The 16,697-nt window shown below is 44.9% G+C and overlaps 1 protein-coding gene across 4 annotated transcripts in view; it reads right to left on the bottom strand.

Moving 5' to 3' along the window:
- The window catches only part of MEAF6 (MYST/Esa1 associated factor 6), a 33,541-nt gene extending 16,900 nt beyond the window's left edge, over nt 1–16,641 (bottom strand). For 3 of the 4 annotated variants that reach the window (XR_007454821.1, XM_049617476.1, XM_049617474.1), the window contains exons 1-4: nt 16,524–16,640; nt 15,200–15,315; nt 12,308–12,395; nt 12,112–12,157 (exon numbers count right to left, since the gene is read on the bottom strand). Coding sequence is in view for 3 of the 4 variants with exons in the window: in XM_049617476.1 (XP_049473433.1) it covers nt 12,112–12,157; nt 12,308–12,395; nt 15,200–15,315; nt 16,524–16,613 (340 nt within the window). In the remaining variant the exon portion in view is untranslated. Of the gene's footprint in view, nt 1–12,111; nt 12,158–12,307; nt 12,396–15,199; nt 15,316–16,523 lie in introns of all 4 variants that reach the window. The other variant, XM_049617475.1, reaches the window with a different exon arrangement.
- Nucleotides 16,642–16,697: the final 56 nt, after the last annotated feature.

Below are 16,697 nucleotides of genomic sequence, written 5' to 3'. Positions count from 1 at the left end.
TACAGTGTTAAGAGCCTATCGTTTACAGAGAACTACCATATCATCCAGCAATCCTACCTCTGGGCACTTAACCAAAAGAACTGAAATCAGGATTTTGAAGAGACACCTGCACTCCCAAGTCGACCGCAGCATTAATTCACATTACCCAAGGTGTGGAAACAACCTTCAGGTCCATCAACAGATGAACGGATAAAGAAAATGTGGTATATACCTATAGCAGAATATATTATTTGGCCTTAAGACAAAGAAGGAAACCCTGACATATGCTGCAAGGCTGATGAATTAGGAGGACGTCGTGCTAACTGAAGTAAACCAGTCCCAGGAGGGCAAACACCGCATGATTCGATTTCGGTGAGGGGTCTAAAATAGACTCACAGAAGCAGAGAGTGGGATGCTGGCAGCCTCCAGGGGGAAGGAGAAATGGCGAGCGGAAAGTTTCAGCCAGACAACACGAAGAATCTCTAAGAGATCTGCTGTACAACACAGTAGTTAACAATACTGTATCGGGCACTTAAAAATCTGTGTGGCTCAGCTGGTAGAGCATGTGACTCTTACTCTCAGGTCTGGAGTTCAAGTCCCAAGTTAGGCGTTGAGCCTACTTAAAAAAAAAAAAAAAAAAAAAAAATCTGTGGAACCCATTTTTAGTGTTCTTACAACAATTAAAAAAAAACTCTATGAAACATGTATACAAGAAAAATAGTATGATGTTTAGGATTTTCAGTATAACACAGGGGGTGGAAGTGAGAGTACGGGGGCTGTGAACACGGCGCTGACCATGTTCTGATGATTTGGGGGCCATGTGCTAGATACGCAGGGGTTTGTCATTTTACAGTCTTTACCGGTCTAGATTCAAAAATTCACTTTGATAAAGAGTTGAAAAGTACTCACTTTTAAGACATCTAGATGGCCAACTGACACATGAAGAGATGCTCAACACTCATCATCAGGGAAATACAAATCAAAACCACAATGAGATACCACTTCACACCTGTCAGAATGGCTAACATTAACAACTTGGGCAACAACAGATGTAGGCAAGGATGCGGAGAAAGAGGATCTCTTTTGCATTGTTGGTGGGAATGCAAGTTGGTGCAGCCACTCTGGAAACAGTATGGAGGTTCCTCAAAAAATTAAAAATACAACTATCCTATGACACAGCAATTGCACGACTAGGCATTTATCCACGGGATACAGGTGTGCTGTTTCGAAGGGACACATGTACCCCCATGTTTATAGAAGCACTATCAACAATAGCCAAAGTATGCAAAGAGCCCAAATATCCACCAACGGATGAATGGATAAAGAAGATGTGGTGTGTGTGTGTGTGTGTGTATATATATATATATATATATATATATATATATATACACATATACGATGGAGTATTACTCGGCCATGAAAAAGAATGAAATCTTGTCATTTGCAACTACGTGGATGGAACTAGAGGGTATTATGCTAAGCGAAATTAGTCAGAGAAAGACAAATATCATGACTTCACTCATATGAGGACTTTAAGACGCAGAACAGATGAACATAAGGGAAGGGAAGCAAAAATAATACAAAAACAGGGAGGGGGCAAAACAGAAGAGACTCTTAAATATGGAGAACAAACAGAGGTTACTGGAGGGGTTGTGGGAGGGGGGATGGGCTAAATGAGTAAGAGGCATTAAGGACTCTACTCCTGAAATCATTGTTGCACTATATGCTAACTTGGATGTAACTTAAAAAAATAAAAATAAAATAAAATAAAGTACTCACTTTTCCACGTAGTTTACCCAACAATATCTACAACAGGCCTTCCTAAGCTATGCCTTTAGGAATGTAAATGGTGACACTCTTTTTGGAAAGTCTAGGGTGTTTTCCAAAACCAAAATCCCATTCCCCGATTCTCCAGACACCAACTGGATTCCATTCTGACACTAACTACCAGAGTTAGGGCAGACCCACAGCTTAAGGGCTCAATCCCATAAGAGTGTCCCACTTCAAACACCAGTCCCAACTCCCAGGCCTCCCATACTTCTGACCAACCAACTATAAATCAGGGGTACCCTAAACCCCTTCCCTCAGCTTCCATAATTTGCTACAATAGCCACACAAACTCAGGAACGCGATTTACTTACTGTTAACGTTGTCTATTATACGGGGTACAGCTCCGGAGCAGCAAAATAGAAGAGACGCACGGGGCAAGGTACCCACGCCTTTTCTGGGCCTACCACCCTGCCATTCACCAAGAAAAGCTCCACCGTTTAGGGGTTTAATGGAAATTTCATTACGCAGTCGTGATTAATTAAGTCACTGGCCACTGGTGATTCACTCAGTCTCTAGCCCCTCTCCTCTCCCCTCTCTCAGAGGTTTGGGGGTAGAGCTTAAAGTTCTAAGCCCCCATCCTGGAGCTCTCTAGGGGCCCCCAGCCATCAGTCATCTTCATTAGCATACAGAAATTTCTCTTGGGGGCACCTGGGTGGCTCAGTCGGTTAAGTGTCCAACTTCAACTCAGGTCACGATCTCACAGGTTTGTGAGTTCAAGCCCCACATCAGGCTCTCCACTAACAGTGCAGAGCCCACTTCAGAGCCTCTGTTTCTCTCCCTGCCCCTCCCCTGCTCTGTCTGTCTCTCTCTCTCTCAAAAATAAATAAATAAATAAACATTAAAAAACATTTCTTTTGCATGCTAGTCATTCTTTTTTTAAAAATTTATTTATTTCAGAGAGAGAGAGAGAGAGAGAGAGAGAGAGAGAGAGAGAGAATGCACGCACACATGTGCAAGTGGGAGAGGAACAGAAGGGGAAGGAGACAGAGAATCCCCTGCTGACTCTGCTGTCAGCACAGAGCCCAACTCGGGGCTCAATCCCATGAACTGAGAGATCACGACCTGAGCCAAAATTCAAAGTCGGATGTTCAACCTATTGAGCCACCCAGGCACCCCACCTGCTAGTCATTCTTATCGCTCTGGAGATTCCAAGGGTTTTAGGAGCTGTGTGCCAGAACAGGGGACAAACACCAAATATATATTTCCCATCACACCACAGAAAGTAACTGTGCTATATCACGAAAATCACCCTTTGACACAGTAGTGCCACTTTTGGGGCACTATCCTGTAGAAATAAAGTCCATTACAAAAAAGCAAGCGGACAAGGAAGTTTACTGCAACCTTGTTTAGCGGGGAAAATGGAGACAATGTGAATTCTCACCAACAGAGGAGGTACCCGGTATTTTTCAGCTTTTAAAAAGAATGTGAGGGTTGCCTGGGTGGCTCAGTCAATTAAGTATCAGACTCTTGGTTTCAGCTCAGGTCATGATCTCATGGTTCGTGAGTTTGAGCCCCGCGTTGGGCTCTGTGCTGACAGTCTAGATTCTCTGTCTTCAGATTCTCTGTCTCCCTCTCTCTCTGCCCCTCCCCTGCTCATGCTCTCTCTCTCCTTCAAAATAAATAAACATTAAAGTAATAATAATAATAAATAAAAAGAATGGTGAGATTATAACAATAGCTAACACAGTCCCTACTATAAGCCAGGCACTGTTCTATACACTTAAAAAATTTTTTTTAAATCTTTATTTATTTATTTTTGAGAGAGACGGCAAGCAGGGGGTGGGGAGGGGCAGAGAGAGGAGAGAGAGAATCCCAAGTAGGCTCCACAAGAGTCAGCACAGAGTCCGACATGGGGCTCGATCTCACAGACTGAGAGATCATGACCTGAGCCAACATCAAGAACTGGGACGCTTAACCAAGCCACCCAGGCACTCCCTCCACACTTCAAATATATCACATCTACAACCTTCACAGAAACCTCTACAACCAAGATGACCATTTGACAGAGACGGGAATTGAGGCTAGAGGTTAAGAAAGCTGCTCAAGGTCACACAGCTCGTAAGGTGAAGATTCGGAATTCACACTCAAAGACAGTTTGGCTCCAAAGCCCACGCTCTTCATCACGACTCTACCGTCTCGCTCTATGCACACTCAACCTGCAGGGGTGCATGTGCTAAGGGAAAAAGCAGGTAATATGCACTGGGAGAGCCAATTTTTTCTTTAAAAAAAAAAAAATCCTCTTTATGTACACAGTTAAAATTCCAAGTTAAAAAAAAAATCCCCAACCCTGTGCGTCTGCATCTGTGTGTGTGTGTGTGTGTGTGTGTGTGTGTGTGTGTGTCCCAGATGTGTTAGGAATAGTGTTAAGCTGTTAACGTTGATTACCTCAGAAAGTTGGGGGTGAAGTAGAGCATGAGGTAATTAACCTGTTTCATTCATTCATTCATTTCATTCATTCATTCACCTCTAAACAGTTTGACTTAGTACAATCTGAAAAAATTACTTTTCTAATTAAAAAAAAAAATCTAATGAAATCTACAAAGATGAGTTTAAAATGGGGAAGGATGATTAGGACAGCCTTCTTCTCCCAAAGCCAGTCCTATTTTTATGTAGGTAAAAAATGCCATCTCTCAAACTGCAAATGGCGAAGGCACTGGCCAGGGCAGGAATGGGTTGCTGGGCCATGAGGTCATAAAAGCTTTGGCTCACAGCTGGATGACAGAAGGAGCACAGGACTAACTGAGTAGGGGCTGGGCACAGGGAGAGAAAGATTATCTCAAAAAGCGGGAGACAAGACAGAATGGCAAGTTAGAGCAAATTTGGCCAATGTTGCAATTCTATTAAAAGACATTAATAGGGGCGCCTGGGTGGCTCAGTCAGTTAAGCGTCGGACTCTTATTTATGGCTGAGGTCATGATCTCACGGTTCGTAGGTTCGAGCCCCACACTGGGCTTTGCACTGTGAGTGCAGAGTCTGCTTGGGAGTCTCTCTCTCCTCTCTCTCTCTCTGCCTCTCCCCTGAACTCTTTCACTCTCAAAATAAATAATAAAATAAACTTAAAAGACAAAAAAGAAGTGAAGCTCTGTCTAAAAAAAGGGAGATTAATGGGCAAAACAACGGTTTACTCATTTTGGACCAGTTGCTACGGGAGTACTGGGTAAATGGATCAGTTGGTCATATTCTATAAGTACCTGTGTGGAAACACATACAGAAGAGTGAAAATCAAATCAAAGCCCTATGAATGGAGAATCCACCTGTGTTACCTCTCTGAAGAGGTAACATCCCAGGGAGTAACAGATGTCCCGAAGGACTGATCTGGATATTAAGTATCATGGGAGCCAGAGAAGAAAGAGCGGATTGTTCAGGGAAAGCTTCACTGAGGGGGTGGAATTTAAACTGGGCCTTGGAAAATGAGAAGCCAAAATAGGTACAAAAAATAGCACAAGCAAAAGTGCAGAGGTGAGGAAACATAAGGTACATTTTGGACAAATGAATCAAGTATCTCTTGAGCAGACGCGTTGAGGATTGAGAGGAGAAATGGAAAGACAGGTGAAGAGCCGTGACTGGGGGGCGCCTGGGTGTCTCAGTCAGTTAAGTACCCAACTCTCGGTTCTGGCTCACGTTATGAATGATTTCATGGTTCATGAGTTCAAGCCCCACACTGGGCTCTGCACTGACAGCACAGAGCCTGCTTGGGGTTCTGTCTCTGCCTCTCTCTCTCTCTCTCAAAATAAGTAAATAAACTTAAAAAAGAAAAAAAAAAGAGCCATGAGTGTCAGATTTAGGGATCTGATCTAGGGAGACAGTATGAGGTGATGGTTAAGATATGTGACTTGTTGCTGAATCTTTCAGACCCTGTTCCTCCATCTGTAAAATAGGACACTTCTCTGTACTGAGTATCTCTTATGGACAAGGCATTGGACCAGACACTGGAGCTCCAGCAATGTTCCCTACTTTCAAGGAGTTTATAATCTGTACTCATCCCCAAGAAGTAGCTTTAAAGAATAAATGAGATAATGCAAGGGTTTGCATAGTGTCTGCAACACAATAAGTGTTCCAATCTCAATATCCTTGAGATCCATAAATACGCAAGTCAAATTCTAACACGGTAGACAATTTGGCATAAAATAGTTGTTACCAGGACATAAGGAGAAGTCATCGAGCCATTTCTAAACAGAGAAGTGACACTGAACAGTGAATGTTTACTGAGTTCTCTGTATAAACCCATGTTTTAGGATTATCAGGCTACAAATGGTTTATAATAGGGACTGTAGCCAGGGAGACTAGATTAAACACTGCTAAAACACCAAGTGCAACCACAGAGTAAGAATCATGGTCTTTTTTGGGCTCCTGGAAGCAGGGGAGGAGTGAGGCCAAAAGGGCTGGGTTACAGCACCCCGAAGTACAGCAGCAGTCAGGCAACCCTGTGGCGCTGTCATCAGGAAAAGACACCTGTTTGTTTCTCCCCGACACAGAAGAAGGCAACTCGGGTTTTTTTGTTTTTTGTTTTTCAAAATTTTTTTTAACGTTTATTTATTTTTGAGACAGAGAGAGACAGAGCATGAATGGGGAGGGTCAGAGAGAGAGAGAGGGAGACACAGAATCCAAAACAGGCTCCAGGCTCTGAGCTGTCAGCACAGAGCCTGACGTGGGGCTCAAACTCACGGACCGTGAGATCATGACCTGAGCCGAAGTCGGATGCTTAACCGACTGAGCCACCCAGGCGCCCCAGGCAACTCGTTTTTAGAGTAAAGAATGCCAGGTTTGGGGGTGCCTGGGTGGCTCAGTCGATTGAGCATCTAGATGACTCTTGATTTCAGCTCAGGTCATGAGCCCAGGGTTGTGGGATCGAGGCCCACCTCTGGCTCCATGCTAAGCGTGCAGCCCTGCTTGAGATTCTCTCTCTCTCTCTCTCTCTCTCTCTCTCTCTGCCCCTGCTCACTCTCTCTCAAAAAAAAAAAAAAAAAAACGAATGCCAGATTTTGATTAAGTGTAATAAGCCTACAAATGAGACACTTTACTTATTAAAACAACAACAACAACACCTACTGAATAGTGTAGGCACTAACTTCTTTTCAGCACAAAAACTTTAAAGGAGGCAAGAAAGATACCGAAAATAATGCTTCATGCGGCCCTTTACTTATCCACTGGAATGATGAGAACACTCAGGGGAGATGTGGTTTGATGAAAGCTTCAGAAGAGTCTGATAAAACAGTATCAACTATGCTGATCCTTTAAAGGAAACTGGATAAAATCTGCCTGCTTGTCTTTTACTTTATTCTTTTTACAAAAACACACAACGCCTCGCTAATTTGCCTAAAATTCCCCTTGGGAACCATGCTAATCCACTCTATCATCCTAGTTTGGGTAGGTAGGCCAAAGGAAGCAGAAAGCAATGCATATTTTTATTATTTTTTTTAATGTTTCTTTCTTTATTTTTTTTTTGAGAGAGAGTGCAAGTGGGGTAGGGGCAGAGAAAGCAGAAGACACAGAACCTGAAGCAGGCTCCAGGCCTCTGAGCTGTCAGCACAGAGCCTGACACGGGGTTAGAACTCACAAACCACAAGATCATGACCTGAACCGAAGTCAGATGCTTAAACAACTGAGCCACCCAGGCGCCCCACAGGAATGCATTTTTTTTAAGACGTTTATTTATTTTGAGAGAGAGAGAGAGAGAGAGAGAACACAAGAGGGGGAGGGACAGAAAGAGAAATTCCCAAGCAGGCTCCTCGATGCCAGAGCAGAGCCCAGTGTGGGGATTGATCTCACAAACTGTGAGATCGTGACCTAAGCAGAAATCACGAGTCAGATGCTTAACCAACCAAGTCACCCAGGAAGCCCAAAAGTAATGCATTTTAAAAGAAAATTTTCAGAATGGTTTGGAAACAAAATGCCAAAAGTACAAAACTCCAAAATCCTTGCGATCTAAGAATGTGCAATTCAAAATCTAAGACAGAAAAAAATGTTCAGTTCATCACCATCAAAAAACAAGAACACAGGAGTCATTCCACAAGATCTGTTACACAGAAATCTGGAGACACTGGAGAGCTTCTATGCAAAGGAAGAAGTGCAAAAGGCAAAGCAGACCATTCCCCTCGTGGAATGAAAGCTTGGTTTGAATCACCTGGCTCTTTCAGGGACCTTCAACTGGGTTTAAAGTGATCCAACCACCCATCAGAAGAAAACATAAAATCTTTGGAAGATAACAACTTCATCCTCACTCTCAAATTACTCAACAAATAGTTTAAGTTACAGTGAGCGGTACACGGTCAAAGATAAGCACACAGGGAAATTAGACTTTGGAAGCAAACTACAACAGAAATAGGTCTGTAAAGACTTCACAGGTTGGGGAGGCTGGGTGACTCAGCTGGTTAAAAGTCCGACTTTGGCTCAGGTCATGCATGATCTCACGGTCCGTGAGTTCGAGCCCCGCATTGGGCTCTGGGCTGACAGCCGAGACCAGGAGCCTGCTTCAGATTCTGTGTCTCCCTGTCTCTCTGCCCCTCCCCTGCTTGCACTGTCTTTCTCTCTCTCTCTCAAAAATAAATAAACATTAAAATAAATTTTTAAAAAAGACTTCACAGATTGAAATTGTTATTATTGTTTTATTTTTGAGAGAGAATATGCACGCGCACAAGTGGGGCAGGGGCGGAAGGGGGAGAGACAGAGAATCTTACGCATGCTCCACACTCAGTGCAGAGCCCAACGTGGGGCTCGATCCCACGACCCTGGGATCATGACCTGAGCCAAAACCAAGAGTCAAACAAACGTTCAACCGACTGAGCCACCCAGGTGCCCCCACAGAATTACACATTAAACACAGAATGTACAGAATTAAAAACAGAATCTTGTACAACAAGCAGGCTTACTCTGCTTAAAGAAACAAAAGGCAAGTTTAAAAATAATTGCAGGGAAAGCTACTGAAAAATTACATAGCAGATTTTAGAAATAATTAAGTGGGATTTTGGAAATTAAAAATGTAATAAAAAATTTAAAAATCAAGGAAAGGTTGGGGCGCCTGAGTGGCTCAGTCAGTTAAGCATCCGACTTCGGCTCAGGTCATGATCTCACGGATCATGGGTTCGAGCCCCGCGTCGGGCTCTGGGCTGACAGCTCGGAGCCTGGAGCCCGCTTCAGATTCTGTGTCTCCCTCTGTCTGCCCCTCGCTGCTTGCACTCTGTCTCTCGCATTGTCTCAAAAATAAATAAACGTTAAAAAAAAAAAAAATCAAGGAAAGGTTTAACAGCAAGTCAGACTCAACTGAAAGGAGAATTAGTAAACTGTCAGACGGCCCAGAGACAAAGACAGAAGACACAGAGGAGCGAATAAAAGACCATGTAGGATAAAATGAGAAAGTTTAACATACAGTTAAGTAGAGTGGGAGAGGAGAGGGGAGACAACATGCAGCAAATGCATCATCTGAAGAATACTGGGCATTTTCCAGAACTGATGAAAAATACCAAGCTACAGCTACAAGAAGTTCAACGAAACCCAAGCCAGATAATTAAAAAGAAATTCATACTTAGACACATGGTAGTTGACTGTAGAAAATCAAGATGGAAATAGACTCTTAAGAAATAGCAGGAGTAGGGGTGCTCAGTGGCTCAGTCGGTTAGGTGTCCAACTTCGGCTCGGGTCATGATCTCGTGGTTCGTGAGTTCGAGCCCCGCGTCAGGCTCTGTGCTGACAGCTCAGAGCCTGGAGCCTGCTTCGGATTCTGTGTCTCCCTCTCTCCCCGCCCCTCCCCCACTTGAGCTCTGTCTCTCAGTCTCTCTCTCTCTCTTAAAAAAAATAAACATGAAAAAAAAATTTTTTTTAAAGAAATAGCAGGAGGAAACGGTAATGACAGGTGGTGAGACGGAACACAGCAGAATTACTTTAAAGGGGCTCTGACCATTTGAATTGATGAACTCCAGTATTTATGTAATTCCCTATTCCAAAAAGAAGCCAAAGCCGCTTACCAAGATTCGTATAATAAAATCCATACAATAAATTTATTTATTTATTTTTAATTTTTTTTTTTTAACGTTTATTTATTTTTGAGACAGAGAGACAGAGCATGAACGGGGGAGGGTCAGAGAGAGGGAGACACAGAATCTGAAGCAGGCTCCAGGCTCTGAGCTGTCAGCACAGAGCCCGACGCGGGGCTCAAACTCACGGACCGCGAGATCATGACCTGAGCCGAAGTCGGCCGCTTAACCGACTGAGCCACCCAGGCGCCCCACATACAATAAATTTAAAATGAGACGAGTAAAACACAGAAGGACAGAAGATGTCCATAAGCTGGATGCAGTAGTAAAGATTCATTCCCAGAATGCATGGTCTAGGTTTGGATTTGCTTTCTAGAGGAGAACCACACATTTGGCTTTAAACATTTTAGCAGCTGGGGTGCCTGGGTGGCTCAGTCGGTTAAACGTCTGACTTTGGCTCAGGTCATGACCTCACAGTCTGTGGGTTCAAGCCCTGCATCGGGCTCTGTGCTGACAGCTCAGAGCCTGGAGCCTGCTTCCGATTCTGTGTCTCCCTCTCTCTCTCTCTCTCTCTCTCTCTCTCTGTCTCTCTCTCTCTCTCTGCCCCTCCCCCTGCTTACACTCTGTCTCCCTCTCTGAAAAATAAATAAACGCTAAAAAAAATTAAAAAATAAAACATTTTAGCGCCTGCACAAATCAAGTCCATCATCATATTTTCACTAAAAACCAAATAGTTGTTTGGGGAAAACAACTAGTCCTAAAAGACATAATAATTAGTAACGGTAATAAACATCTGCAACATCGTATTACAATAAATGCAGTGGCACATTTAACGGGACCAAAATGTAATTCATCAAATGCAGCTTTAGAGGGAAGACCAAGGAAGACCAACAGGATCTATCCCAGGGGCGTGGCCCAGGTCCAGGGGGAAGATCTCAGGGGAATGGAGGCCTGCACCTGTTTCCGAAAATCTTTAATACGTAAGTGCTGGTCTCAGCCAAGCTTCTGCAAGCAGTGGCATTGAGCGTCATTCCTTCACGAGTACCTAGGTGTGTACTTGTGTGGCTAGTGAAGTACAGGGCCAGATGCTGAGCTACACACTAAGCCAGGAGGAGGATTGTAGGCTCTTGTGAAAACTGAGCAGTCAGTAATCATTCCATCTCCACTCACAGCGGTGGGGTCCAGGCTGTTCCTTAACCAGTCTTGTGACTTCAGAGAGCAGATAACACTAGCTCTATGTCCTAGAAGTGGCATTAACTAAAAAGAAATAGGATTTAACGTATTTGAGCCATAGCAAGAGAAAAATCAAAAGGACTTGCTATAATTGTTGAGGATGGCAGAAAGGAGTCAAAGATCCCTACAGAGTTTTGAATGAGGGGGAACGGAAGTACTATAACAGAAAAAAACTGGGCAGACAAGTTTTGAAGGTAATAGAACGGTTCCACCTTAGATAAAATGTTTGAGCCTGAAAATCTGAGTGGAAATGACTCGCAGACATTTTCTAGCATTTTCTACATATTTAGAAATCTGTACCCAGAGGTAATAATCAAAGTCACAGTGTAGTTCTAATTCCCAAACTACCAAAATCCCTTCTCCTCCAAATCACTGGCCCAGTGCAGACACAAGAACCAGATCCTACAAGATACATCATCTGAAAGAAGCACACAGCCACAGTACAAAAAGCAGGTTATGCTTTGGAGTGATTCAGTGCACAGGAAGAGTGTTCAACACAGCTACACCGAGTCTGACTTGGAAAGATGAATGTATAGATCTATATCCTATCACTTGACATCAGCAGAGAATTAGACTGTATGGCTTATGTTTGGAGCATGATACAATGTCTTTACAAAGTAAATACTATCTACTCTCTGTTTTATATTTAAGAACACTCAGGTACATTCTGTTCCCACGACCAGATTTTCCTAAGAATTATTAAATTGCGAACATGGAGATTTATCAGATATATCCAAAATTTTCCATGAGAAAAGGTTTTCTTTCTAAGTTAAAAAAAAAAAAAAAAAAAATTCCCCTAACACTTAGCAGTGGGGAAGACCTGTCTTTGTGTCTTTGAGCAGGGGAAGTCACCCTCTGCATGACAGAAGAGGCAGGAGGGACATGATAGTTTCTTCCTCAAAAAACAAACAGGCCAACAAATAAACAAAAGGACACGATTAACGAGACTCTAGAGGGTGCTTATCTTCTAGAAAGGAGAGGCAAAAGTATGAGAGATGTAGTCTTGAGACCTACAGTTGGATACGAGTTAAAAATCAAGGGCTCCTGTAGCTTAAAAATAAAGTAGTAAAACAGTAAAAAAATAAATAAATAAACTTACTCTTTTCAATGAGCTGATCCTGAACTCCTGCCAACGCGCTCACTGCCTAAAAGACAAGAAACCACCCGTTACTAGAAAAATTATCAGAGCCCTCAGGAGAGCACTCGGACAGCAGGGAAAGGGAAAACTCATAGGAATTTAACTGAGGTTTCCCTCAACAATGGGCCACAGAAAAGAGTCCCCCCACCTCACTTACAGCTGCTGAAGTAACTGAGGATTTACTGAAGAGCCGCTCAGCTTCCTTAAACTTCCGGTTCCTTCGATCGTTTTTGCTATTGGAGTTTCTAAAACACACACAAGAAGCTTCGTAAGCAGCAAGCGGAGGACGGCCCTGGATGTAAGGTGTAAGAACTCTCTCTCTCTCATTGTCTCTCTTAGACAGAAGAGAGACAGCCTCTGGACGGAACGCCTCCACACCAGGTGGATGGACCAAAACGTCCATTATCCTGAATGCCCGAAGGGACAGCAATGGCTTCCAACGCGGGACAGGCTCCAGTGGTTCACGACCATTTTCATTTTAATATGTATTTACTTTAATACTTACTCAAAACAACCGGCACAGACGAGTGATATGAAATGTTTCTGTCAGATAAGCTTAATTTTTAAAAACTGAGGAACAGACCAGGGTTCCTTAAAGAAAGGGCTGGTATCAGTTCTGGGATAAGGAAAAGGTGAGTCTGAGACACCACATTGGGACAGAACAGAACCAAAATGCTCAAGGACTGATAGGGTCATGTCGAAAGGACAAAGGCATCAGCAGGAGGAGGTTCCCGCTGGCCGCGTTTGGGACAAACTAAGCATCAAAGAGGATAATGGCGGGTGTGTTTGCTTTGTGAAAAGTCACTAAGCTGTGTATGTATGATGTGTGGAATCCTCTGTATATATTTCAATAAGTTTATACTAAAAAAAAAAGACTCTACAATGCAAAAGTGACAGTACTAGATTCCAATACGCTGATTTTTTTTTTTTTTTTTTAATCCATGGGTCTGTAGTGATACTAAAGAGAGAGGTCTGGAGATACAGAATGAAAGGGAGAGAAGATAAGAAGGGAAGATTCATCTTTCCAAATGCCAGTAAGCCATGTACACAAAGAATAAAATTAGAATCAGCAGTCTGTTAAGTGATTCAAGTAAAAATCAACAAAAGATACTAACATTGCTGAATAAAAATGTGGAGGATCGCAATATATTCACACTGTGTACAAGTACAACCTCCAAACTACTTACGAATTACAGAGAGAAAAATGAATAAAAAAAACCATTTTTTTTAATGTTTATTTATTGTTGAGAGACAGAGACAGAATGTGAGGGGTTAGGGGCAGAGAGAGAGGGAGACACAGAATCCGAAGCAGGCTCCAGGCTCCGAGCTGTCAGCACAGAGCCCGACGCAGGGCTCGAACCCACAAGCTGTGAGATCATGACCTGAGCCGAAGTCGGACGCTCAACTGAGTGAGCCACGCAGGCGCCCCAAGAAAAAACGAATTTTTAACAACAGAGAAATCAGATGCTCAAACTTAACAGTACCAATAATGGGGCAATCTGACATCATGTGCCTCCCAATATAACAGAGGTAAATGACACACGAGGCACACAAATCATTTTTGCCAGAAACATCTAAAGGCTCCCTCATGAGGTCACGAAAAGAAAAATCTGGAACTGGGACAGTCTGCAAGACAGTGTCATCAACAACAACTTCACCACTAACAAGGGTGGGAGACTGTCCTATTATCAAGAGACTAAAGAGACATAACAGCCAAATACAATACACGAAAACTGCCTGGATCGAAACAAGGGCAGCCAAGCATGCTGGGAACAATTAGGAGAATGTGAATAAAGGCTGTAGGGGATGATACTATTAATGTAATGCTAATTTTCTATGTGTGGTTAACAGTACTTAGGTAAGAAAAATATTCTTAGGAGGTAATTGCTGACATAATTAGGGGTACAGTGTCATGATATCCGCTTGAATGGCTAACAACAACAAAAAGTATGGGGGAAAGGGAAGATAGAACTATAAAGGGGTAGCAGGAGGGAGAGCTTCCCGGCGATGAAATACTTCTGTATCTCGACTGCAGTGGTGGTTACAGGAATCTACACACAGTGACGGAATTACACATACACATTGTACCAATGTCCATTTCCTGGTTTTGCTATTGTGCTGTAGTTACATAAAACCCAACCATTGGGGAAAAGTGGGTGAAGAGTACACGGACCTCTCTAATATTTCTGCAACTTCCCATGTGCCCGTAATTATATCAAGACTTTTAAAACTTTTAAGTATATATAGGTTTGTGTATGTTTACACACATCAGAAAAAAAAGAGAGAGGCAAAGGTGGCAACATGTTAACAAGTGATGAATGAAGGTGAAGGATATCAAGTGTGCACAGTTCTATTTCAATTTGAAATATTTCAAATTGGGGCGCCCGGGTGGCTCAGTCAGTTAAGCATCTGACTTCGGCTCAGGTCACGATCTCATGGTTTGTGAGTTCAAGCCCCGTGTCGGGCTCTGTGCTAACAGCTCAGGGCCTGGAGCCTGCTTCCGATTCTGTGTCTCCCTCTCTCTCTGCCCTTCTCCCACTCACGATCTGTCTCTCTGTCTCAAAAATAAACATTAGGGGCGGCTGGGTGGCTCAGTCGGTTGAGCGTCCGACTTCAGCTCAGGTCACGATCTTGCGGTCCGTGAGTTCGAGCCCCGCGTCGGGCTCTGGGCTGATGGCTCAGAGCCTGGAGCCTGCTTCCGATTCTGTGTCTCCCTCTCTCTCTGCCCCTCCCCCGTTCATGCTCTGTCTCTGTCTCAAAAATAAATAAAAAAAACGTTAAAAAAAATAAATAAAATAAGCATTAAAAAAAAATGAAATATTTCAAATCTGAAAATTTTCAAAAAGCTTAGCAGGTTTTCCCTATTTCCCAGACGTAGGATTTGTCTACAATTACTCAGTGAGCCAAAGTCTAAGCTCAACCCCAGACTGCCTTCCACACCAGCACTTTGCTACTGCCTCCCTGCAAAGTTGCTACCAAGAACACATATAGCCCAAAACGCAAATATTACTAGAGCACCATACAAACACCACAGGCTTCTGACACTCACTTTTGGTTGGTCAGGTACCGATCCCAGCCACGAATAATATTGCCATACATCTGAGTGTCTTCCAGGTAGCTTCCTTCAAAAGCATAGATCTGTCTTTCCAAGTTTGCCAGTGTTTCCTGGGAGAGGAAAAACAAGGAAACGGATAATGCCTTTTAAATGCAAACATTAACCCCGACAGAATCAAATTCTCCGACACGAGCCTTAGACACTCAAGCTCCATTACGCTAAGCCCTGGTGGAAAGACATGACATGGGGAGAGGAAAGCTGTTTTAGATTAAGACAATCTAGACCTGTCTTGTTGGAACCCTTGGAGAACAGAAGGGAAGGGATACAGCCTGTCTCCAGAAAAATGCACAAAATTTTGCAGATTCTTCAGAGGGTTCATGGAAACCCAGTTGTCAAGAACCCCCGCTCAGGCAGAACGCGGGCAGTCTCCACCCCCACGCGCAAAGGTATTGCTACTGAAGAGAGGAAAGGGTGAGGAGCCTTCCAGCGCCAACTCGCTCCCCTCCCCGCGGGCTCAGAAAGAAGGCCGGCCCTGGGCTGTCAGTTGCCATGGAAACCTGGAAGGGCAGCTTCAGGTGAGATGGCCCTCCCCCGTGCCCAAGCCAAAACATGGGGGAGGGGGTGGCCACCAGGGTGGATAGGACCCGGGGTGCATATCACAGTTCTCAATTCCCTGGGCTGAATCCCTTCCCCTCGCCTGTCAGCTTCTGGATGTTCCCCCAAAATATCACAGCCATGCCCATCAAAAACCCCATCCAGCGGATCTCCTAATCCTCAGAAGGACATGCGCCCCTCCATCCTCCAAAGGCCAGACTGGATGACCGTGTCCCCCTCCCACACTCGCCTCTACGCCACCCCCTCCAAGCCACTGGCAAGACTGAACCGGTCTCCTACGGCCCCCCCGACACGCCCGACCCCAGCCCTCAAAGAACACGGACCTGCCGCCTTCACCCACCCCGCAAAGGCCAAGGACACAACCGCTCCCAACCCCAAAGCTCACAGACACCTTTCTCGAGCTCCCACACTGAAGCCCCCCATCCTCAGGTGCCTTCCCGCCTCCACGCCCCCGCCTGTCCCGGCCCCCTCCCCCTCTCTGCTCCTTGCCCCGCCCCCCGGCCCCAGCTCCCGACTCTCGAGCCGCGCAGCAGAGAAGCCGAGGCACCGGCGGGCCGCAGAACGCGCAGCCGGCCTCAGGCCGCCGGGCTCCCGGGCGCCGCGTTGCGCCCGGGGAGTAACGGCCTGGAGCGATCGGGCGGGGCCCTGGAGGCGGCGGCAGGCGCGGGGCCCCCACCGAGCGCCCCCGCTGTCGCTCTCTCACCGCCAGCTCCTGCTTCCGCTTCACGAGCTCCGCCAGCTCCCGCCGGGTGTCCGGGATCTGCGGCGGCGCCGCCTTGTTGTGCATCGCCATGTTGGGCTGAGGCGGGCGGCGGCGCCAGGCGGGGGGCGGTCCCTGCGCGCCGCCGCCCGCCAGGGGGCGCCCGCGCCGCACTGC

Source organism: Panthera uncia, assembly GCF_023721935.1.
Source record: "Panthera uncia isolate 11264 chromosome C1 unlocalized genomic scaffold, Puncia_PCG_1.0 HiC_scaffold_4, whole genome shotgun sequence".
Classification (NCBI taxonomy): Eukaryota; Metazoa; Chordata; class Mammalia; order Carnivora; family Felidae; genus Panthera; species Panthera uncia.
The sequence above is the reverse complement of the archived record's forward strand: the minus strand, read 5'-3'. Positions and strand labels throughout refer to the sequence as shown.